The sequence below is a fragment of the Rhinolophus sinicus genome, linkage group LG14 (assembly GCF_036562045.2).
Source record: "Rhinolophus sinicus isolate RSC01 linkage group LG14, ASM3656204v1, whole genome shotgun sequence".
Taxonomy (NCBI): Eukaryota; Metazoa; Chordata; class Mammalia; order Chiroptera; family Rhinolophidae; genus Rhinolophus; species Rhinolophus sinicus.
This window is the reverse complement of record NC_133763.1, coordinates 21047743-21073147: the sequence shown is the minus strand read 5'-3', so window position 1 is coordinate 21073147 and position 25405 is coordinate 21047743. Positions and strand designations below refer to the sequence as shown.

Below are 25405 nucleotides of genomic sequence, written 5' to 3'. Positions count from 1 at the left end.
CGTTGTCGTCAATCTAGTTGTGGAGGGTGCAGCTCACTGACCCATGTGAGAATCGAACTGGCAACCCCGTTGTTCAGAGCTCGCACTCTAACCAACTGAGCCATCTGGCCACTCAAGAATTCTTATCGTAGTTCTTGAACAGCATGCTGACTACAGTATGCTAGATGATGTCATCCCAGAGGATAGAGTGCCCAATCCTGGCATCCTGGCATAGCCCTTGTCCTTTGCCTTCCATTTCTTAAGGCTGCTTAGGTGTTGGGGTCTTGACCATGGGGTCATTAGGGTTAAATTTCAGATGGAAACTTGTATGACACACATGCTGAAAACACTTGCTCCCAAGTGGTATTAAATCACCTTGTTATTTATTACCCTCTAGAATCATTTAATTTACATGTGGTCTCTTCTCATATGAGTACTTCAAGTAAATCAGAATTCATTTATACAATTTTATGGGTACTGTAAAACCACAATTGAATTTCAGGCCTTTGTAGGAGTCCAGCCAAGATGGTCTCCAATTAGAAATAATTGCTGTTAATGCTGTTATGATGTGGTGGATGCCCACTATACCCCAGACCTTTGTTCTGTTAAAGCCTCTGAGAGTCTCTTTTTCATTCTTCAACTAAATAGACAGGCCCCTAGAATATACGCTTTTGGAATTGCAATATAGGAGCAATATTGTGCCTCTCTCTTAATTAACCTTGTTAACCAAGGATTTGGAACATCAGTTAGTTAATCTAAGAGGGCCTTTTGATCCTCTCAGTACACATCTACAGTTGAGTAGGATGTCACTCTAGTGAAATAAAGCACCTTTTATTCTCTGGCATACACCAAATAGCTTTATTATTCATTGAATAATGATGTAATATTCTTGTTTAATGAAATAATGTGTGTAAAGTGCTTAGCTTTGTGCCAGGCACAATAAATATTAGCTATCATTTTTATCATAAATTTTTTTAAAAGCCTTTCTGAATGGAAAGGAAATACAGGAGCAGAGTTGTCAGAATCATGCAGACAGCTCAATATAAATCAGTCCACAGTGGATTCCAGATAACACATTCCTGTTGCCCTTCTAAGAGCAACTTACCTCCAAGATATTCAAATCCTTTTCTTTTGACTCTCACAGGGTCTTCCCTTCCTGCTCCCCACACAAAAGAAAGACATAAAAGCTGCTGTTTTTCTTGCAATGCAGGTGGCCCCTCTGGCCTGGGAAGGAGTTCCAGGGGATGGTAATTAACACATTTTTCTTAATCTTTCTTTTATGGTCAATCTCCAAAGCATGAAAGAGGTTGGCCAGTTGATTAAACTGTAAGAATACAATCGATGTGAAATGAAGGCAGCACTGATGAATACAAATGAATAAAATTGTCCCTCCTGTGGAAAAACACCTCAACATGAATTCCAACTTGAAATACTAACATAACACTTGAAATTAACCACATGAGTGTGTTTTCTGGATTAATAGATAGCAGTTCATGTAACTCAGTAGAACTTCATTTTCAGAGTAAGCCACCATTCTTTGATCTCTTCTAGGAAAAAAAGTGATCCCATTTCGAGTTTGATCTAGGGTCACTGCTTACTAGGATCATTCCAGAATAGACAGGAAGGCTCTCTGACACAGTGGCCCCTGATGTACCTTCAGCAGGATTTACACTTAGTCTGTGAGTATCCAGGGCATGTAGAAGTAAGCATTTGTGTGGCTGCTTTGGAAAGAAGGACTTGGGAGGCTGGCCTTTTCTACACCAGGTGGCACAGGTTTAAAAAGGTCAAGGCTGAGAGCAAGGTGATAGGAAATCCAGAGTCCTCTGTATCCTCTGGAAAGAGGGCATTTCAGCTAAACACTCATCCTGCTCTTCATCCTCCACCCCCTGCCCCTGTTCCCCAATGAAGGCTCAAGCACAGCTACCTGCTCCATTTGACACACCTCCCCAATGACCAGAGCAAAAGGCAGTTCATGAGAGAGAAGATTCTCTCTCACATCTGTTGCAAGCAGAGATGACAAAAATGGGCTGCTTTTATTAATTTAAAAAAATCTCAACAAAAAGCAGATAGCAACATTATTTTTAAAAGTGTTGATTGAAAATACTGATCCAGATAGCAGAATAAGAATAGTTGTAGCCTCCAGATATATTTTATCAGACAAAAATCCTTTTTCTCTTTGAAATAAGCAATATGTAATGTTGAGTTTTCAGATGAAATCAGCCATAGTGTTGGTTTTTAGTCCTTCTTCTTTTGGCCAAGGAAGCCATCCATTACCTTGAAGGTACCCATATATTCAGCCAAGAGCAGTGCCATCTTGAGGGGCAGGACACTAAAAAAGAACATAAGAGTAAACACCCTTGGTTATCATTCATGAAAGCATCTTTACCAGCTCAGCTGAATAGCACTGTCACCAACTCAACGCAGATGAAGTCATTCACACATGCACGCATTAATGTGCATGCCTCAGGGTCATCTGGGGCTTGTCACTATGTGGGAGGACACTGGCCCAGGGTCTCTATATCCCTCCTTGCTTTATTTATGTCATTCAACTCACTTCTGATGTCCGTTTCCAAAGCTTCACTATACCACTATGTAATGACTGATAGGAAGCAGTGAAGTCTTGTGGAGTTGGATGAGCCTGGCTTAAATCCTGGCTGTGTCATTTACAGTGGCATCTCAGGCAAGTTAATTAGCTCGCGAGTGTCAATTTCTTCCAGTGTGAAATGATGTCATCAGTCTTTCTTTCTGGGATTACTGTGAGGATTAGCTGTAATAGCTCTTCAGGCCTTTCGCAAGACCCAACTAAGACTGTTCATCTTCTTTACCCCCACTTACCCCTCCCAAAAGACCACTCTGACCCCTTTGATCCTGACGTTCACAGTGCAGAGCAAGGAGAGACACAGTAAACATACCAGGCACAGTAATCCTAGACTTGTCCTAAGGGTGGGATAAAGAAAGGTAGCCTGTGCTTGCTGCCCCTCTAGGGCACCCCAAGATATCCAGGTGGTTCCTGCTCTTCCAGCTTCAGGTCTCTCATAAATGTTACTTTCTCCATGACACCACCCCTGATCACCATACTGAAAATTAAATCTCAACTTGTGCCCTTCTACTTCTCACTCTGGGATTTCCTTTTTTCTGCTTTATGTCTTCGTAGCACTTATGACCCTCCAGGATACCTTTTCTTTTACTTTATTATTATTTTTTGTTTCTTTGTTCCCTGCCCTCTGTCCCCCAGGAAGATAATTCCCACGAGGGCAGGGACTCTTGTCTCTCTTGTTCTTTGCTGTAAACACTGATCCTCGGATGGTGAGCAATGCAAAGCACTTTCTAACGCTTGTTGAATAAATATTTGAAGGAGTATTTTGTGATCCCCTTCACTGAACTTCTTCATGTTTCCAAAGCCTTCTCAGGAACTATGTAGATCTCTCCCAGTCTGGGGCCCAGAACTAATATCCTATAAAAGTAAATATAAATGTTATAATTATTTTAAAAATTAGAAAAATTATGTCCCATGATTTTTACAATTGGCATTACTATCCTATAAACCACTATTAGGCAAGAGTTGCCACTGTACTATGAACACACACTGCCCAATAAATAGTGCATTACATTCACTCATTTACAAACTGTAACAAGCATTGACTTCTACATTGCAAATGAGGAAATTGGGCACAGAGAATAAACGTCATGCTCAGAGTCACAGACTTAGTAAATGGCAGGATTATAACCCTAGATTTCAAACTCCTTGTCAGAGACCCTTTCCCCTGCCCCACATGGCCTCAGTCAGCTGTATCAATCAGCATTCCTGTGCTAGGTGAAGCCTGGCAACCTGAAGGGATGTAAGAATGATTTTGGTTCATTGCACAAAATAGATACAACTAGGTAAAGAGAAAGGACATTTGCTTATGCAGGAAAGGCAATGGCTTATAGCCATGCTATTGACATGAGGCATGACATCTATGTTCAAACAACTGAAGAATTTTTGTTGTCAAGAGGAATGGAGTTACTCACAGTGCTAGAGGGCAAATCTAGAACCAATGGAAGTTAAAACAAGACAGATATCAACTCAGCAGAGGGGAGTGGTTCAATAATGGAATGTGCTTCCTTGCAAAGCAGAAATCCCTATGAGGGGGAAGTATAACTAGATGACCTATTACAGTCTAGAAAATGAACCGAGACAGTGGGAATCGGCAGGTGCTTCAGCAATTCGGCATTGTCATTCTAGTAACTGGGTCAAATGTTCATAAACAGCAGCTGATGTGTCTCAGCATGGAAACCCAGTGGAGAACAGAGGATGGGCGAAGATGCTCTCTTTGCTTTTAACAGGGAAACCTTTTCAGTTTCCCCACCCCAAGTTCTTTAACCATCTTATAGCTCAACTTGACCCTCCATTGCCAGTTTTACCCATTCCTCAAATTCCTGAAATATTTGGCTTGCTCTCTGGCCTTGACTTTGCGCCCTGTACTCAAGGAAGCATGGACATAAGAACTAGTCCAACATGATTACTCTATGCTGAGCACATGAAAAAGCACCTCTCCTAAAAAAAGTCATTTCAATTTGTCCACAGGTCATTCAGTAAATCTACTTCTTTTTGACAATAATACAAAAAATACTAAGAGGGCTAGAAGGACCCAACTCCATTTTGCAGGCCCCTGTGAGGCACTGCAACTATGCAACTATGCAAATTTGAGATTGTGTCAGCAGGTGGGCACAAGGAAGGGATCAACATTCATTCATCTAACAGATCCCCAGCCCCTTCTCCTGATAGGATTTGGAATAAGTTGTTGATTGGCACATTAGAGAAGTAATAGAAGCTGATAGTTACCTTTTTAAAAACACCATGATGTATAAAAACCTTGGCATATACAAGTAAAGTTTTTCTTGTAAGATAGCATCTACTATCTTTCTGACTGCATATTCTGGTTCCAGAATTGGTAACAGAGAAGGGCAGCTAGGAGGTTAAAAAAAATAAATTAATAAATTAATAAAAAACAGTTCTTACAAATTAGGAATAAAAAAAGGTTGTAAGACATTATCATTCATTTGCTTCTTCCCCTTCCAGATTTGATCTATTTCTATATTTATTCCCTTATTATCAACATAGTGATAACTAGAATTTAAAATGGAAAATGATGATTCTAATATACTGTTGTTACAATATGCATATATGTGAAACTATATTAAACAAATGATCTAAATATTGTAAACAAGTCTTTCAAAACTGACGGTTATCTCCATGTGATGCACAATTGAGCATTTGTGTCCCTTCAATGATTTCCAGGTCTTCTGTGGAATCAGGGATGAGGGTGGAAAGGAATTGGGTGGCAGAAAAGGAATGTGACCAGGAGCGCCAAGGAGATGGAAGAGCAGACCAGGCTGCAGGGTGGCTAAGAGTTGGACACAGTCTTGATAAACCATTCACATTAAACCCAATATCTTAAACATAAACACATTTGGGTAAAGAAGAAATTCTGAAACCATTTATAAATCAGGCCGAATCCTAGAAAAATGTCTTTTTAAACAACTGTAAAAAAAAAAAAAAAGAACAAAATATATTAGATGGCCAATCATTTACAAAAATGTAGTTCCTTTGAAATCAAAGAACGTACTTACCTGGTAGTACAACCTTCAAACATTCCAGTTTTTATGAAAAATGGGCACACAATGGTGGTTTTGATCCCCCTTTTATTCTGGGCAAATGTTTCTATAAATATAGATTCAGCAAATCCAAAGGCTGCAAATTTACTTGCACAATAATCTGAAAAACACAAACAACACTAATTCATATTCCAAAGTGTGTTTTTGTTTTTGGCGGGGGGAAGGTGAATAGGACTTTTTTTCTTTTTAATTGGGGAACAGTGTGTACTTCCAGGACTTCTTCCAAGTCAAGTTGTTGTGCTTTCAATCTTAGTTGTGGAGGGCGCAGCTCAGCTCCAGGTCCAATTGCCATTGTTAGTTTGCAGGGGGTATAGCCCACCATCCCTCGAACCAGCAACCTTGTGGTTGAGAGCCAGCGCTCCAACCAACTGAGCTATCCGGGAGCTCAGCGGCAGCTCAGCTCAAGGTGCCGTGTTCAATCTTAGTTGTAGGGGGCGCTGCCCACCATCCCTTGAAGGACTCGAAGAGTCAAACCGGCAGCCTTGTGGTTGAGAGCCCACTGGCCCATGTGGGAATCGAACCGGCAGCTTCGGCGTTAGGAGCATGGAGCTCCAACTGCCTGAGCCACCGGGCTGGCCCTGAAGTTTTAAAAATGGCATTACATTAAGGTTTCCTTGTAACACTAATACCAACAGAGAGAGGGACAACTTCAGAGTTCTTATTTTGTATGGTCTTGGTCTACTCCCACTGCAAGAAGTGACGAGTGAGTGGAAAGGACACAGTCACATAAATCCAGTTGATAATGACCAAGTGGACGCTAGGAGAAGCAGGGCTGTGGGGAACTTCCTGTGGGTCACACTGCTAGACTTCACCTATGTTAATGGATGGTCAGACATGGTGCTAGCTGTTACAGGGGGCATAAGATCTGTGTCCAGTCCCTGTCTCAAACAACTTCAACCCAGGAGGGGCGGAAAACACAAAAAAAGAAGAAATAAAATAATAAGTGACGTAGGAGCAGAGGCAAGGGAGGGTAGAGTGGATCATGATACTCAGATCAAGTTCTCTTCCAACTATCGCTCTTTTTTCCTACTTCCAGAAGAAAAATAAAGGATTCAGTAGCTTCAACCTGAACTTCTTAAATATCTTGAAAACACAGAAAGTGGCATTTATGTCAGTTTTGAGCTTTTTGCCTTTAATCACACTCACTTCAAGTAAACACATTGAATAATTTGCTGAAAAGTCTGGAGTAGGAAAGGTGTTTAGGTGGACGTCTACTTTCCTTTGCTCTCACAGTCAAAAGAGGTATCCTTACTTGCTCCGTCTCAAGAGAAGCAGCTCCCACAACTGGCAAGAGTCAGGCTACAGGTGCCAGGTGTGGGGCTATCAGGCCCTGCTGCTGCCCAGACGGTGGGTAAGATGATAGAGGTGGGAGGGGAGAAGTCCTGAGCAGCTTCCAGGATCATGTGTCATTTGGTATAAATGCAGCTCCTGAGCTCCTCAGTGCCCGAGATTAGGATGAGCAGAGATGGCCCAGGACCAGGGACTCTGCATCCTAAATAGCACCCCTCATGTTTCTGATGCACGGGAACTAAGACCTACACTGCGGGAATTACAAAAGGTTTACACTTGTTTCTAAGGTGAGCTGGGGTTGGGGAAGAGCCTATCTGAAGATAGAGATACTGTGTCAGAAAAAGGACTAACGGGAGCTATAAATACACGTTTTATTCTAAAGTTCTGTGATTTATCAGACATATGAGAGAGGTAATAATACTGGATGAATTCTAAGGATAGAGGAAAGAAAATCCAGGGTACAGGGAGATGTGTATAGACTGGTAACATTTTGGGTGACTGGTGATTCTGAAACACCTACCTGAGATGGACTGTGCTTAGACTAGGGTTGTGAATCTTGAGCTGTGCCGCTCAGCTCAAAAGCATTAGGAAGTGCCCAATCAGCAAGCTGGCCAATGTTGTCTGAGTGTCACAGCTAGGGTTTCTGATGCGTGACTCCCAGGGATCTGTGTAAGCCAGTACATAGGACATTGCTCCAGGGGATGCCTGGAGGGGAAAGACATGACTTTGGCTCCTCCTTGAGCCAGCTCCTGAGTTGGGCCACCTTCACCAAGCATCTTGGTGCATTTCTTTGTCCTTTCCCCACTGCTAATGTCAAGTCAGTTGCACAGGAGATTGAAATGACAACCACTTTCCTGCAAGTCTTCCAACCAGTGGAAAAGCCAAGAGGTGAAGTGTAGGTTTCTTGGGGTGGAGAAATTTCCTCCAAACTGACAGCAGGGGGAGACCACTGAATGGAAACTTCAGAAGGCAGAGTGGTCTTCCTTACCCTCCTGAAAACCATCCCAGGTGAATTTGGGGGGTTGGTGACTATGCTAATCACTTGTGCAAAACATTTATCAGTAAGGTCTCTCTGTTTCTCTTTTTTTTAAGCCCAGAGGATTGCATAAGACCTAATGATTCCAAAGTGCACACAGTTCAGTTTCGAGTAAGTATATCTGATGGGCAGTTTTGATGCATAACGAAGTTCTCAACTACTTCACTTATTGAATATATTTCTGAATTTATTTCTTTTATTATTAGTGCATCAAGTCAATGCTCATTACTCAGAGCTATTACATAAATTCAAGTTAGAAAAAATTGCACAAGTGTGAAATATTCCATTTCTCTTACCTGCCAGCCCATTGACTCCAATTAATCCGGCTGAACTTGAAATGCAAACCAAATGTCCATGGTCATTAGCGATCATAGCAGGTAGGAAGGCTTTATAAGTCTAAGAAAAGCAAAGTAAAACTTTTTTTTAACATTTCATACCACACTTTGTACTTTTTCAGATGTTTATGTGGTCCTTATAATAATTAAAAACCATTTTCAAGCTCATAAAAAATGCCTGAAGGCATTTTAAAAACTTAAATATCTGAAAAATAACCATCTTAACTTGTTTAACTTACAAAACCAGTATTTTGCTGATGGCAATTCCAATATTATTAAAAATTGTTTATTCAGATTTATATTTTGCTCATATTTGCCTTTTAAAAACACAATATTAAGACAACAATTGAAGCAGTAAAAGGAAATCTTAGCTGTGGCAGCTACAATCCAGAAAGGAAAGGATATGATTATTTGGATTTAAATTGCCTCCCCCTCCCTTGGATCATACTCATACTTAAATTTCAGATTTTTCTGAACATTGTTCAGAGGACATGATGCTGTTGGCTTCACTTTAAAAATATCACTTTGTTTTTAAATTTATCTCTACTTCTTTGAATAATGGTTTCCTATTTTTATTCCATGTCATAAAAGAGAATATCTGTTAGAAAGGGGATATATGCTGTGTCTGAGGACTACAGAAAACCTTCATCTTTGATGTGGGATCTGGAGAAAGAAGGTAAAGGAGAGCAATGAACTCTGGGAGAAGATGTATTCTGAAACAAAGAAATAATTAACCAAATATGAATCACTGCATGTTTATATGCCATATATTTGTATTTCATATTTATTTTCTAATAGGGGTAAATATGAGAAAAGGGATCTCTTATAAAAGTCAAGCACCTTTGTCTATATCATAATGAGTTTCAGAGAAACTAATATGTAGAGAGAGGTGGAAAATCAAAACAAGCAAACCATACAGCATAATAAAAAGCACCCTGAGATTAAATGGTCTGTGATGAGTCACTTGGCTTCTCCCTGGGGACACATGCCTTGAGAGCCCTTAAGGTCCACAGCATATCCTCACCAGGGCTACCGGTTGAAACCCTCCTCTCATTGGTTAGGTACTGAGTCAGGTGACCGAATGCTTTGTTTTACCCAGAACAGACCTGATTAATGCTTTCTTATTAATAATGCCCCCTTGCACTTACAAAAGTTCCAGCTTAGGCAAATGATAAGGTCACCCTGGTCATGTCTAAGTGCTGTCACTTGCTGTATAGACTTGAGCAAATCTTTTAACTTCTGTGATCCCTTATTTGCCGAACTGTTTTAAGGATTATACCGGAGGTATGTAGGATAGTTCTTAGCAAACAAGAAATGGTAGTGCCACCGTGAAGACAGTGTGTCTTTATAGGATTCCCTGAGCAGAGGCTCTGGGACATGTGGGTTAAGTTGGAACAGGAGGGGACGATTGGGTAGACCAGGACAGGTCTAAAACTGCTTTATTCAGAGGCTAATAATATTGTAAGAGAACAAGAGGAAGGTACTTTGAAATGTCAGAGTAGCTTCATAATTATTATGAGAAGAAAAAATAATTACCCATAAATGTGCTTTGAAATTCACATCGAAAGACTTTTCCATAAGCTCATCTGGGCAGTCGAGGAACTTTTTGCCTGTTACGATGCCGGCATTATTGATTAGGATGGAAATGTCACCAACTTCTTTTTTAACCTGAATTGGGTAACAAGAGCAATATCACCAATGCAGTAATTCCTGATATGATCTAGGTTTAATTTTCCCCCAGTTTTATATGCCTATTTTCCTTGTTAACTCAGATTGAGTTTATGCAGTCTGAAAACAAGTATGTTTTATTTCCTTTGCTGAACTTACAGTGCATCAGAGATGCAAGTCTGATGCTTTTCTTCTCATTTCTTCCACCCTTCTTATGATGATTCCAACATCCAATACTGCTTTACTACTACAGTTAGAGCTGTTCTTATAATACTCAGTGATTAGTAACTTTGTTCTATGCTCTAAGTAGCATATCATTTAAATCAATGTGATGGGACATATGCCATTATAGCCATGTCATATAAATCAAGACCTAGCACTCATAGAGGTGGGGTAGAGTAGGGAGCAAATGAAGTATGATGTTTACATCTATGCTTTAATCATGCGGCGTAGCTCAGAACCTGCCTGTCCTGTTTTCATCAACTAGCTGGTTTTCTTCTCTCTCCCACAAACTTTTTAGGCAAAAGATCTGTGAAGGGAGGATCAGAGTAGGCCCTATTTCCTGCTGTAACTCAGGCAAGAGTAGTCAATAACTTTTATTTGAGAAATAAAAATTCTGGTTGTGACATTGGAGTCTTCCTCTTACAACAAATGTTCAGTGGCTCTTTAGTCAGAAATGAGCACAGGATTTTCAAGGACTGACAAAAGAGATGGCGCTGTCTCTTTGCTCCTCTTTGTGTTGTAAACTTTATTACTGTAATTTGTCTCACACAGTAGGGGCCCTGCTGTCTCCAAAATCAGAGAGAACCACTGGTTGCAGTTGCCATGTACTGCACAGGAGGCTCACAGCAGTACGACTGACATCTCTCTCTCTCTCTGTGTTTGTGTGCGCACGGCTGCATCTGCCTGTGTGCATGCATGTGTGTACATGTGAATACGTGCACCTGTCTGTATGGATGCTACAGTTTGGTGCAGAGAGGATGTATTAATGAAGCCATGTGAAAACTGCCACCTTTCTCATCTGCTGTTGTAGGAGGCCTGTGTCCCAGCAACGAGGGTGACGTGTTAGGTATTTAATAGCCAAGTAGATCTGTAGTCTAGAGTAAATTTAGGATGAAAGAGAGTAAGGAAAACTCACATTCCATGTTAGAGTTTTCAGATAAAAGCACTAGAAACAATCTAACAAAGTCTTATTGGGCGAGTGGCCAAAATATATAGTGAAATCCTAGATGAACGGCAGTCAAGGCTAGAAACAACGAGGTAGGGCCTACCTGAGGCAGAATCAAAAGCTGGATAGGGATGTGGACTGGAAGAGGGCACTAGCGTTAGAGGCTGATGCCCTAGTGCAGAGTCAGGATGGCAAAGCTGGAAGTTACATCTAAGAAATAAACAGGGATGTGGTTCCACTACTACTTCTCACATGAATAAAGCATATTATCATACGCTCAATAAAATAAACACCAGATTTTAATTTTAAAGTAGGCACCTAGAGTTTTATTATCCATGGCTTGCATCTTTGCAGCATATAAAAATTATATCTTTGTGGATCATACTTTAAATATACAAGACTAAGCATTTGTGACAGGATTTTTCATGTGAATAATCTTCTTTATTTCATATATATAGGGTTATCTTTTTTTTTTTAAAGGATTATCTTACCCCTCCAAAGTCTACTTTTTTCCCTTTAAATTTAGCCTAGCCTCTGCTACCTTAGGGAGGAAAGGGATCAGATTTCACTGTGACTTAACTATATATTTAACTATTGCTGACCAATGATAACACAATAGAATGCTTATCCTGGGATGAGAGTAAGATGGTATTGTGTTGTTTTATAAGGGGCCCAAAGGTAACATCTAAGGGAGAGTGCAACAGATGCCAGTTTTTAACTAATTCTCTTTTCTTTCTGTTTTTCCCCTTGCATTCATTATTGATGTGGTAACAGTTTGTTCAGCCCTGGATGGCAACATGAGCTGCGCCCACCTGTCGGCAGGGATTTCTCTGTGAACATCTACGCTCCGACAACAGCATCTGTAGGAGGACCCTCCCGTCAGCATCTAACTGCACACTGCCCGAGATGGCTGATTTGAATTTCCCAGCCACTACTTATTTGTTATAGTGGGAAACAGGGAAAAGCCTACCAGTGACCAGTTTAAAAGATGAAACAATCCTGAAGTCTGACTTTAGACATCAGGAATCAATAATAAACCTTAAGAAATCTTCACAGATGCTACAAACACAGGCATATCTCATTTTATTGTGCTTTGCTTCATTGCGCTTCACAGATGTTGCATTGTTTATAAATAAGGCAAGACCCTTCAGCAGCAAAAAGATGCATCGCTTTACTGCAGTTGTCTGGAACTGAACCTGCAATATTTCTGAGTATGCCTGTAATAAGGGTTTTTGTTTGTTTGTTTGTTTGTTTTTGTTTTCTGTTGAACTAATACAGCCAAATAGATGTAGGCTAAGCAAAATCCACTCTGATTTGGCTTATCTAAGGGATCAGTCTTTAAATGTATAGTTAGGACACTTCAACATGCCACATCAAGAATACATGACAACTACATTGCTCCAGTCTGGTCTTGTGTTTATTCAAAATGACCTCTCATCCAGGATGCCAGGTATCCAGGCTGGATTTCCAGTGCTAAGCTATGATCTAGGGACACAAGTTTTCAAGGTTATTGGGGTCTCCGTAGAGATAAAATACTGTCATACTGCTTTGACAATTTTTACCTTGATCACTCCTCTATGGGATATTTCATAAAATTTCTCTGGTACCTTCCCGCTATCCAGAATAAGAAGTGGAAATGTTTGGTTTATAAGGGCAGAGAGTAGTGTGCTTTCCCTGAATTCTGAAGAGCATGTAATTAATTCTTTCCAAGACCTAGAAGTAAGAAAAGCTGAATAAAACGCTAGTAATATGCCATGTTTGACCATTTCTGAACCTGAACATCTTGTGCAGAACTAAATCATGGATATGGGAAAGAGGCAAGTAATTATTTATGGAGCACCTCATATTAGCTTGCTCAGTCTCTGAAGGCGTTAAGTGTTTGAATATGAGCTAGTTATTATTTAAGAGTGGCCAGAGAAGTTGTTTGTAGTCAGTGTAAGTCAACATGCCAGGTGTCCGTGTTTCAAGTACAAAGAGCAGAATTTGTGAGGTTGGCTACAGCAAAGACATAACTGCACTTTGCAGGGTGGGCCTAGTGTGAGCCCATGCTAGCTGGTCAGGTTTGATCTCCAGACTGTTCTGGATAGCCTGTGATTGGAGATGGTAGAACAGATATGTAAAATATAAAGACAAACTTAAACAAATACACCAGTCAATTACCTGTAAACCTTTCCACTAGGAAGTGAGGTGGGAAATAGCAAGGGATCCATTTTAGAGCCAAGAAGCTATGCAATAACTTTCCACTGTGGTTGGGCTGCCTTTCACAGGCTGGTCTGGTTCCTCCCTTCTCACTAAATGGGGGAATTCTGGGAGGCACAAAAACAGTGGTCCAGGAGTGTGATTTGTGGAGTCCTTGTGCCAATGTGAGGACAGAGAAATCCTTATGAGGAAAAGGAGGCAGCCATCAGACATGTGCCTCTACGAACTAAGAAAATACTTACCACTGGCATCTTGGAGCTTTAGTTTCCTGAAAGCATTCTTTATATGTGTATCTCTATCACCACCAAAGAAGCAACTGAGGTTAAGAGCCTTAAGGATGAACAAAATATTCTGATTTTCTTATGATTACTTTAGTGAAATATAGATTCAAATGAAAGGCATTGTTGTGGAGTGGAAATAACTGGATTTAAAATCAGACTAGATGCAGATTTAAATCCTGGTTTACTCATACACTAACTCTGGGACCCTAAGCAGGTTATATAATATCTCCGCGCCTCAGTTTCTTTATCCTCAAAGAAGGGTGCCATCACCTACCTCTTATACTGTGATAGGGGTCAGTACAGTTAGTATAGCATGGTGGTTAGAGCACATACTCCAGAGTCAACAGACTCAAGTCCCAGCTGTGGCTTTACTACTTATTAGCTCTGTTTCTTAGGTAAGCTACTAGCTTAGGTAAGCTACCCTAAGTCTCGGTTTTCTCTGTTTGTGAAATGCAGATAATAATGGGCCTTACTTAATAGGACTAGGGTACAATACATACAAGGTGCTTAGCATGGTGTGTTGCATACAGTGAGAACTCAAAAATCCTAATTTTGACTTCCCAATATTTTTTAAATTAAAGGGATGCTGGAGACAGGCAATTCTGCACTGAGAAAGCCAAACAGATAAAGACACTGATGTACATCTAAGCTTTACGTAGAGTTCTTACTACCCAAAGCACCCACCATTTACCTGATCAGCCACTCGATACACTTCTTCCTTTCGACTGCAGTCACAGGTGTAGGCATAAGCTCTTACAGCTCCAGCGTCCTGAGCCATCTTGCACGTCTCCTCATTCCCCTCCTTGTTGATATCCCAGAGAACAAGCACAGCTCCAAGGCGGGCAAATTTGAGGGCTAAGAGCCTCCCAAGTCCACTCCCAGCTCCTGTTATGAGTATGATTTCACCAGCAACATTCTTCCGTGGCTTTGGGATTAAGGTAAAGACCATAGTCTCCAGAACAGTAAACAATGATTTTCCTAAGAATGTTAATAATTCCTTTGCTGCGCTCAGGCTGGGAGCCATAGTCTGGCTGACACCTATAAAGAAAGACAGAGTCATGTAAAGACGTAGGTGTCCATTCCCCCCTGAGTTTGCTTATTATGTGGAGCTCATACTTTCTGAAATAATGAAAGAAACAGAGAAGCCTGATTTAAACGTCTCTTCTGGTAGCGAACTCTGAACTTTGAAAGGGGAGGGGAGCGACCTGGACTGTGTCTTGGCCGACTTTCACTCACAGCACTAAGCTCAAGCTTGGCACACATTTGCATGACTGCTAAGCGATGCAGTGACAGAAATGTTCATTAACCAGAACTGTAACCCGCCTAAATTCAAAGGAGAAGTTCATTATTTTTCTCAGTTAAATTTACTTTTGAATAATCATGAGTCCTGTTGGCTGATTTTATGTTCAAAATCTTGACCATATTGTAATGTTTATGATAACTGCTATGTCTCTCGTTTTATTTCTGTCTCCTTTTTGCATCACTGTTTAAAATCTGAAATTCAAGAGCAAAGTGTAAAATCCTATTTACACATGTATTTGAAAAGAAGTACCTAGACTTTCCAAACTTTTTCTGACAGCTCCGGATACCACTTCCCCAGCTCTGAGGCCCCCTGTGCTATATCACTTACCACTCGGCCCTGTGATTGTAGGACATGGGTGAGAGACAGACCTACATTCCTGTCCTGTCTTGCCCCTAACTGTGAAACCTGGGGCAGGCTCCATAGCCTCTCTAGGCTTCAGTCTCCGCCTCTGCACTGATTCTGTGGCATAGAGTGGTTTGCAGATGAAATAAGAATGTATGTCGCATGCTTGACCACAATGCTGACTCACAGTAAGTCTTTTATGAATGTTATCATGTTTCTCAGATTCTCATAGACTCCAGAACAGTAAACAGTGCTGCTCACCAAAAAGGCACCCAATAGGTTCGCTGAATGAATAAAAGGCCTCTCCTTGGCAAGCTCATACAGGGTTCCATGCTTACATCCTGCTATCAGTTATTCACACTTTAGTGAGAATGAGTTTATAAGGTGCTTTACTATAACAACCACCTGAGAAAGAAGGGAAGGTCTTATTTCCTCCAGGATGAGAAGGCATGTTTAGCAGGGGGCATATTGTGCTGGGGTTGGGGTGTTTCCCTGAATGGAGTATTCAATTGAGAGGCACAGAGGTGTTCTTTATTAAAGAACAGCAGGTCTTCACTTACTCTACAGTTTGGCTGAGAACAGACTAGTTATTATGAATGACTATGGGTGGATAGATTCATCTACAGGAGAGTTTGGGGCATGGGCAGACACTTAGTAAACTGTTGTTACCTAAACTGTTGTTTGTTGGCTCATTCTGCAGATGAGGCTGAGGATCAGAAAGAATATGAAAGTGGTTTATCTAAAACCCCTGTGCTAGTTAGTGCAGGGCCAGGTGTTCATTTATTATGTTTATTGAACAGTAATGCTGTGCAAGTATATGATGCTGGGCACTGGGGCTGAAAGGATTGGCAGCCTTCCATATTCTCTGGCCTGGTGAGCTAACATTATGAAAAGACAGACATTAAATGAATAAATACATCACTATAAGCCATAGTATTATAAAGAAAAGTGCAGGGAACTATAGAGAGTAGACAGGTGATCTAATTTAGCAATCTTGAGGTCAAGGTAGGAAGCAACAGGAGAGATTTGTTGGGAAGGGACATCTGAGTGGAAATCCAAACGATGAATGGTAAGAGGTAGAGGAATCTGGGAGTAGCTTGCCCAGCAGAGGGACAGAAGAGTTTGAACTTTGAGGTAGGTTTGACCTGTGTGTCCAGGACTGTCCAGGGAATAATAATGCTGGTGGTGGGTGGCATGGACATTCTGGTCAAAGTGTTTTCTGCTGAGGAGCACTGGGTATCACCGCGCTTTGGGTGAAATAGCCCTCAAACTTTCTGGCATTTTTGCTCAAATTTATTTTCACAGAATAGCTTTTGGATGATTGACTGGGCCTCTCAGGTTCTGCAGGACTTGGAAAAAAGGTGCCTTGAAGGATGAACAGTGGTCATCAGACTCTCATTTTAAACACGCAGTCATGAGGTACAAGGATGAGAGTCAGACTTCCCACAGTAATGTGACACCCTCTCCAGGCTGCAGCCTGGGCACTGCCAACCCTCCTTCTACGAGCAAGCCTACACCAGGCCATCAATGGCCCTTTTCAGGCACACCTCTCTGTAAGTTCAGGCCAGAAGGACAAAGGTTTACTTCTCACAATGCGGGTGACTAGGAGTCTCCCCACTGACTTGGGTTACATCAAAGTTCTGAATGGCAGGGGTTCTAGACGTCAGAACTCTACTCTCTCAATGCAAGACCTAGAACGGGTCCATTGTTCATCCCAGAGGCTTGCGAGGTTCTTAAGAGCATGGCATCCTGAGGTCTCCCTCATCTGGAGTTTAGGGTGTCTGTGGGGGACCTGCACAGGTACTGAGGTCTAGAGTTTAAAGTTTGGGTTGGAATTCGGGATCTGCCACCACTTCTCTGCAAACTTGGTGAAAATTACTTCATCTGTTGTACCTTAGTTTCCTCCTTTAAATAGGGGGATGCTACTAGTATGTATCAATACTTATGAAATAGGGAAACTGTGGGAGGGAGTTAAACGAGTTAATGCAGATAAAGTATTAATGGTCACTACTACCCCATATGAAACTTCTAAGCAAATTAGAAAAAAAAATCCTCAATGTCCCCCCACCCCTAGGATGCATAGGGTGGGGGTGGGGCAATAGGCATCCAGCTGGATTTCGGGGCCTGCCAGGTTACAGGCCTTGTTAGAACAGTGCCAAGCACATAATGACAGCACAATAAATATTAGCTAGAGCTATGACTGGTGTTTCTATTAACATGAATTTAATGATCCCTGGCTGTATCAATGAAAGATGGTTATAGTGAGTATACTTACAAAAGTAAATGAAAGAAAGTTTCCATTTTAGTGTAAAGACTCTTCCTTAGGGAGTGACAAGCACATTAAATTTAATAAGGCTGACGACTTCTTGGGTGTCTCCATCCCCTTCCCTAGCCTCTTTGTCCAAACGCCAAACTAATTTGGTGCGTTGTAAACAGGTGACATCTGCTTCCCAGGACAGGGCACAGTAGGAAGTTGGCCCTGGTAAGGGGCACGGGATGGGGGTGGTGGGAGAGATTAGGGGCAATTGGGGGCGGTGGGGAGAGAGAGGTACATGCATTCAGCACAGAGGGGAGGGCACCTGGGCAGAATGGACCGAAGAGGAAGAGGGGACCAGAGAGTCATCTCGCTCTCTGCTCCGGGAAGGGGAAGGAGTCTAGCCGCTTACTCCTGCGGGATTCAGGGTTTGGTGGCCGCCGCGGCAGTCTGGGCCTCCGGGCCTCTGCCGCCTGGCGCTTCCCCGGAAGCGCGGCGCTCCCGAGGGCTCGCCTCTCGCCTCCCGCGCTCCCCGGGCGCTCCCATCTCGCTGTAACGCCCGCGGGCTCGCGGGCCTCGCACGACCCCACCTCCGGGGACTCGCCTCCGGAGGTCGTGCCCGGCCCCTGGGCCCAGACCTTGGCAACTCACCCCGGACACTCTGCCCTCGCAGTCCGCGGAGAAGCCGGTCTCGTCCGCCTCGGGCTCTGCTGTCACTGGCTCGCTGCTGGGCAAAGCTCAGCGGTTTATCCCGGCGCACGCCAGAGGCCAAGTCTAAAGGCGGGCAGGCGGCGCCCGCGCAAGGGTGGGGCAGTCGCCGGCTCCGCGCGCTATTTGGTCCGCTCTCCTTTCTTTCTTTCTTTCTTATTTTCCCCAGGCGGTCAGATTAAGAAGCTGGAAATTAGGTCGCGTAGACCCGACGCGCACGCCAAGATTTTGAACAAAAGCCCTAGGGACGTTTAAAAATTCTGCTAGCCTACTCCCTGGATTATTAAGTCAGAATTTCTGAGTTGGAAGGGGCGGGGGTCAGGTAAGAGCATTTAAAAAGTTCTCCAGGTGTTTCCAAGCGCAGCCTCAAGGCTGGGAACCTTTGTGTTAGAGAACAAAGAGGAGGCAGGTGCGGGAGTCCTTGCGGGGGCGGGGGTGGGGAGCCAGGTGGTGCCTCTGCAGCCAGCAGTGCAGCGCACAGAAGCGGAGTTCTCCAGCAGCATCAGATTCTTCCACTTGGGATCAAGGTCAACAACTCTCTTGGCCCGGGGGTGGTAAGTAGTGTGGGCGGGGGAGAGCCGGGGGCGGCGGGTGGGGTGCTGCGCTAGCAAGAGGCGGGGGAGAAGAGGGCGAGGGAGAAGTTTGTTTTAACCAGGTGAGGTTGAGAAAAAAGAGAAAATGTTAGCGGTGCACTCTAATCCAATCAGTATTTGTTGACCATCTTCTCTGTGTACAACTATCCAGAAAATACAGCAATGCCACATCTGTCAAGAAAAAAAGATAAAAAATCACTCGACATTAGCTAATCATCTAATACACGCATAAGTCACCACTGAATGCTTATAATAGAGGGTGGAGTTTGACGTGTGACAAAAGGAGCAGAAATGTCAATGAATTATGGGGTGTTGAAGGAAAAATGGGAGTAAGGACAAGATTGCACTAGGAATTGTTTTTCACCCGGTGTTGTGTAGGATGTGAACAAGTGGTGAGGGCCCAGAGGAGAGCCACGTTAGCCAACCTATATCTGGCACAGACTTGGGTGTGTGAAAACTGCACATTTGTTCTTTATTTGGCTGTGAGAAGAAACAGGTTGTCGGAAGCCTGGAAAAGTAGGTGCAGGGGAGAGCCTTGAATGTCATTTCAGTGTTTAGGAGGTTACTCATGTTCCTGTAGGCAGTGGTGACCTGTGGTGAGCTGTGGAAATCGTTTGAGTAGCGGTGCTGTTGGAAGTTGAATAGCACAGGTGTGTGTGCATTGGTTTCAGGGATCCTCACCCTGTGGCATGTACTGTGCAGGGCTCTGTGTATGGCTCCAGGGAACTGCAGAGCTGTTTTGGGGGGGAAAGGGGGACACATTCATGAACTTCACATATGCAGGTAATAGACATGCACCTCAGGTGCCCAGTGCATAGAAGAGGGGCACCTAGCCTGGATGAGGGAGGAGAGGTAGTTGGGCCGACAGGGCCTTCCAGACTTTGTAGACAGAATGAGCCAAGATGTGGAGGTGAGCAACACCTGGAGTGAGAGTGACTAAGGCACAGAAACGTTGGGTGATGGACTCCGAGTTGTACAATCTGTCTGTAAGAGTTCCAGTGGGTGAACATTGGAAAACATCAGCCTTATGTCATCTTCATGGTTTCTCTAAGCAAAATCCTGGGCTGTCACTCTTCTGTCAGAAATTCGGAGTAGATCTCAAGAAAGAAGCATTGTTAGAAATCTCATTAAAACAATATATGAATGCAAAGCAGTTGGGGTTTAACAGGTAATATAATTAAGGGAAGTAGAGGTTCTGCTGTTGGGAAAAGGCCCTACTTTGACGTGATGTGGGGGAAACTCAGTGAATTGACTGTAATCCTGAGAGCTATGAAAGTATTTTTAAAGGGTCCTTTGTGGCAAAGGCTAGGACCAGACAATTTGTGATGGAAGATGCAGAATGGGCTAATGAAAGTGCAAAAAAAATGTTTTAACTTAATTTTTAGTCAGAGAAATGCATAGTAAAACATTTCTTGCCTTCCAAATTGACAAGTGTTAAAAGAAAGAGTGGGGCGGCCGGTTAGCTCAGTTGGTTAGAGCGCGGTGCTCTTAACAACAAGGTTGCCGGTTTGATCCCCACATGGGCCACTGTGAGCTGCGCCCTCCACAACTAGATTGAACCGACTACTTGATTTGGAGCTGCTACTTGACTTGGAGCTGATGGGTGTGGAAAAACACACTTAAATAAATACGAAGTTAAAAAAAAAGAGAATGTCTTCATATGGGGGCAGTGTAAATTATACATTTCTAGAGAGCAAGTCTCTATTCTGAGCTAGAGAGGGATAGGCCCTTTCACCCAATTCCACCTATGGGACTTTTATCTTTACAAAATAATTAGGTGTCATTTGTTGACTTCAGGAAGAGAAAAACTGGTTAACAGGAGTCAAGGGTTGGAAAGGACACTTTTGACTATTGACTGTGTTGAATCATGGGAATGTATTACTTTTCCTGGAAATTGTATATTAATAAAAAATTGATCTTAGAAATATGTGCAGATCGTATTTTTCAAGTGTATAGGAAAATACTCTTCACGCAATGTGAATTAAAAAAGCCTAGTACAAGACTAAGTATATGATATGATCATACATTTCTATGAAAATTTTATTTATATCCATTAGAAACACCAACATCTTAGCATTTTCTATTATTGAATAGTGGAATTTTGGTTGATTTTTATTTTTTGCTTTATGTCTTTTTGTATTTTTCAAATTTTCCATTATGTGCATATTTTTATTTCATAATAAAAAATGTTTGTTAGAACATACAAAGACATTTCCATTCACGATGGATGACTGAGTATATTCATTTATATCCTATTTTATTTCAAAATTCCACTGAAATGAAAAGGAAGATATAAAAATGTGAATGAAAGCATAATAGTGCTAGAAAGAAAGGGACTACCAGTGAGGACTGACTAGAAGTTGGTAAGCAGATGGATCCCATTTCCAGAAACCAGAGCAAAAGATACCTTAACCCAAAACACACCCAGGGAAGGCACTACAGAAATGAGTCAGTCATTCTTCCCAACAGAAACCCAGAGTAATTCCAATTCAGTAAACAAACACAGTGAGTAGAAATAGGACATGGGGCATCCAGATGGAATAAGAGTCTTGACATTAAAAAAACAAAAACAAAAGACAAAGTATTGAAATAAAATACAGGAAAACTGTTTTATAATTTGGGGCTAGGCAAGGAAACTTCCCACCCACAAAAGACAAAGTATTGAAATAAAATACAGGAAAACTATTTTATAATTTGGGGCTAGGCAAGGAAACTTCCCACCCCCTGAAACCATTAATTATTCATTTGACTACATAAAAAACGTCAACTTCTATACAGCCAAAAAAAAAAAAAAAAAAAATCATAAGCAAAGTAAAATGACAAGTAACAGACGAGGAGAAATTATTTTCATATAAAGAACTGAAATTGATAATTAGCCATAATTTATGACATTTCTATAAACCAATTTGAGTAAGATGGTAGGAAAATAGGTAAAGAAATTCACAGGCAATTCATAGGCAAATAAATACAAATGACTGAAAACATTTGAAAAGATGTTTCACTGGTATTCTGGAAAATGCGAATTAAAAAGCAATATCCTTTTTCTCCATCATCGATATTAAAAAGTTAGATAAAAGTCCAGGAGTGGTAAGGGTGTGGGCAAACAGGCATTCTCAAGCATTATGAGTGGGAGTGTATGTTGATGTATCCTTTCCTGAAGGCAAATGGGCTGTAGCTATTGCGCCTTTTGACTCTGCTTTTTCACACCTAGGATTCCATCATAGGAATGTTGACACTTGTGCAGAAAGAATTCTCATTGGAGCTTTTTTGCAATAGCAAAAAACAAAAATAGAAACTATTTGAATGCACATCTATTCCATTAATCATGGTGTTGCCATATAATAGAATTATATGAAGATGACAAAAGGAATGAATTTAGAACGATATTTACTGGCAGGGGAAGATCTCCAGGGTGTAAGTGGAAACAAAGTACAGAGTTACCTCTTTGAAGTTAAATTTATGATTATATTGTGTGTGTGTGTGTGTGTGTGTGTGTGTGTGTGTGTGTAAAATACAGATGAAAATGCATAAAGGGATTGATCTAACAGATACACATCAAACTGTTCACAGTGGTTACCCTAGAGAGGAACAAAATTGAGTGATGGTGATGGTATGAAGGGAGTTTTCCCATATATGTTTTTGTATTATTAGACTTTTTACAAATGTTATGCATTATTTTATCATGTTAAAAACCAAAATAATGATTAAAGTGTATATACTTTCTATGTAAGACTCATTTTAAGAACATATTGTCTTTGGGGATGACTTTGCAAAATAGTGGAAGAACTCTTTTCACCAGATGTCACATTCAAAATATCTTAGGTTTACCAAAATGTATTATTTTAGATACTGTCTTGATTTTGGTAGGTTATAAATTCTCAGAGAAGAACAGAATTAGCTTAAACCTAGATTTGTTTGTTCCATGACGAGAGGAAAGCAGTGTTAGCTGGGACAGAAGTAGGAAGCAAATACATCTGACTCATGTGAAAGAGTAGGGAGAACAATACATATGAATAAGTAATGCAAGAATTGACGGAGGCAGGCGACGTTTGTGCTGCCATCTTTTGGGGAAAGTAACCATATACCAAAGAAACTCAGGAGTTTAAGAAAGCTAAGACTGAGAGAAGACAGTGATAGGACGGGGCACATGACTGGAATTCCTGTGTACCACATTTCTCAGGAGGACTGGTCACACAGCCAAACACTCCTCAGTCCACCTCTCATGGAACAAGACAAAAGGATGTGTCGTTATAAGTTTGTTTTTGCTCCTCTTTTGATTTCAAGATCTTATCATCTGTAACAAACTTTTTTTTTCTTTCTGAGTCATCATAGTGTGGCATGGTAATGAGATTATGTAGATTTGACCTCATTTTTTTATGCCAAGTTTGCTTAAATCATGTTGGGAGACAATTCAACACAGCCAGTGTCTCACAGCACAGATTAAGCTTTCTCCTCTTTTCATTTTGACTTTCTCTTGCATTTCTTTTTTCCTTTGATTCTATCTTTGATCAGTGGAAATAGTACTAGTGAAGGGCATTAACTGTCTGTATTAGCTAGAGAAAAAGTTGTTGGTGGACAATGTGATCAGGATGAGGGCTTGACAGGCAACCTGCCCCCCAGCCCTCCATCCTATAAAACTTTATTGAGGTGTAATTTACATGCTGTAAAATTCACCCATTTTAAGTGTACAGTTTGGATTTTAGCACATTTTTTACATACTTAAATTTAATAAATTTATATAGTTGTGCTGTTAGTTGTGCATTACTGGGATGCATTCCATCACCCCAATAAGTTCTGCTGGGAGATTTTAAACCAACTATTTGGCTTGGATTTATTGGGGAGTGGAGGTAACACCGGTGGTACACACTCTGATCCCAAATACACTGTCTTTCTCTAGGGCATACGCCTCTCTCTTCAGTTCAGGCAGTGTAACCTTTCTGGGATTCTGGGTTCATGTGGGTGTTGCCCAGTCTACCCTGCTGTCTTTTACAGGCCTCATGTTTTTGTCTGTTCTCCTCAGTATATGAGCACTTAGGATAGCCAGATACATCTTCCTCCCTGCCTCCTGACAGACACCAACCCAAGATAGGTTTAACTCTCAGGATTTTTACTTTCTCATTATCTATCTCCTTTTCCAACAGTTCTGCCAATTATTTTAAAAGATTTTTAAAAAACTTCTATCCAGAATTTTTAGCTCCATACTGGAAAACTTTCTTTGGCTATCGAGTCGCCCATATAAACAGAAATGGAAGTCATTGTATTCATCCTTAAAAGCATTGTTTTTGAATTTTGAAATAATTCAAAATAACAGTAGTCCCTTCCCCCCCCCCCCCCCCGTCCATATTTTTGCTTTCTGAGGTTTCAGTTACCTTCAGACAACTATGGTTTGAAAATATTAAATGGAGGCTGTAGGCCCGAGTGGCTGCTGTCGAAATGGGCAAGTTTATGAAAACTGGGAAAGTGGTGCTGGTCCTGGCTGGACACTACTCCGGATGAAAGTGGTCATCGTGAAGAACATTGATGATGGCACCTCAGACCACCCCTACAGCCATGCTCTGGTGGCGGGAATTGACCGCTATCCCTGAAAAGTAACAGCTGCTGTGGGTAAGAAGAAAACTGTTAAGAGGTCAAAGATCAAATCTTTTGTGAAAATGTATAACTACAATCACCTCATGCCCACAAGGAACTCTGTGGATATCCCCTTGGACAAAACTGTCATCAACAAAGATGTCTTCAGAGACCCTGCTCTGAAATCGCAAGGCCCAGCAGTAGGCCAAGATCAAGTTCAAAGAGGCGTACAAGACCAGCAAGAACAAATGTTTCTGCAGAAGCTGTGGTTTTAGATCTTTTTTGCTTCAGTCACTGAAAGAAAAAAAAAAAAGAAAAAGAAAAAAGAAAAAGAAAAAAAATATTAAATGGAAAATTCCAGAAATAAACAATTCATAAGTTTTAAATTGTGTGCTGTTTTGAGTAGCCATGATAAAATCTCGAGCTGCCCCGGACATGAATCATGTCTTTGTCCAGTGTCTCCACACTGTAGACACTCCCCGCCCATTACTCACTTCGGAGCCGTCTTGGTTATCAGATCAACTGTCGTGTTATCATAGTGCCTGTGTTCAAGTCACTTTTATTTTACTTAGTAATGGTCCTAAATCTCAAGAGTAATGATGCCGGTAATTTGGATATGCCAAAGAGAAGCTGTAAAGGGCTTCCTTGAAGTGAAAGTGTGAAAGTTTTTGACATAATAGGGCATTTATCATGTCACATCATCACAAGAAGGGTGAGTACAGTACAGTAAGATTTTGAGAGAGACCTCATTCACATAACTTTTATTATAGTATATTGTTATAATTGTTCTATTAGTTATTGTTAATCCCTTATTATACCTGATTTATAAATTAAACTTTACCATAGGAATGTACATATAGGAAAAAAAACATAGTACATATGCACATAGGGCTCAGTACTATCCACAGTTTCCACTGGGGGACTACTGTATTTAGAATATCCAGGAATCTTCAAGCTCGGTATATATGAAGACTACTGAGGATGTATCCCACACAGTGAGATAATTTTAAGGGCATTAATTTC

At 41.4% G+C, this 25405-nt stretch overlaps 1 protein-coding gene, 1 long non-coding RNA gene and 1 pseudogene across 4 annotated transcripts; 2 read left to right on the top strand and 1 right to left on the bottom strand.

Annotated features, from left to right (window-relative positions):
* Positions 1 to 1993: 1993 nt before the first annotated feature.
* Positions 1994 to 18529, bottom strand: LOC109434273 (epidermal retinol dehydrogenase 2). 3 transcript variants are annotated; one of them, XM_019711078.2, is made up of 7 exons: positions 18165 to 18529; positions 14306 to 14652; positions 9835 to 9966; positions 8260 to 8359; positions 5593 to 5737; positions 4805 to 4930; positions 1994 to 2308 (listed from the first exon to the last, which is right to left on the bottom strand). In XM_019711078.2, exons 2-7 carry the CDS (start codon positions 14636 to 14638, stop codon positions 2215 to 2217), a joined length of 930 nt encoding a protein of 309 aa, XP_019566637.2. In that variant the 5' UTR covers positions 14639 to 14652; positions 18165 to 18529; the 3' UTR covers positions 1994 to 2214. The 3 variants fall into 3 exon arrangements, with proteins under 3 accessions (XP_019566637.2, XP_019566638.2, XP_019566635.2); XM_019711079.2 differs by lacking the exon at positions 18165 to 18529 and adding an exon at positions 14731 to 14810; XM_019711076.2 differs by lacking the exon at positions 18165 to 18529 and having other exon boundaries at positions 14306 to 14717.
* Positions 5804 to 13103, top strand: LOC141568521 (uncharacterized). The gene is made up of 4 exons (XR_012491676.1): positions 5804 to 7214; positions 8020 to 8074; positions 8890 to 8974; positions 11909 to 13103. It is a non-coding gene; the product is annotated as an uncharacterized LOC141568521 (long non-coding RNA).
* Positions 18529 to 24979, top strand: LOC109434274 (large ribosomal subunit protein eL27; annotated as a pseudogene).
* Positions 24980 to 25405: the final 426 nt, after the last annotated feature.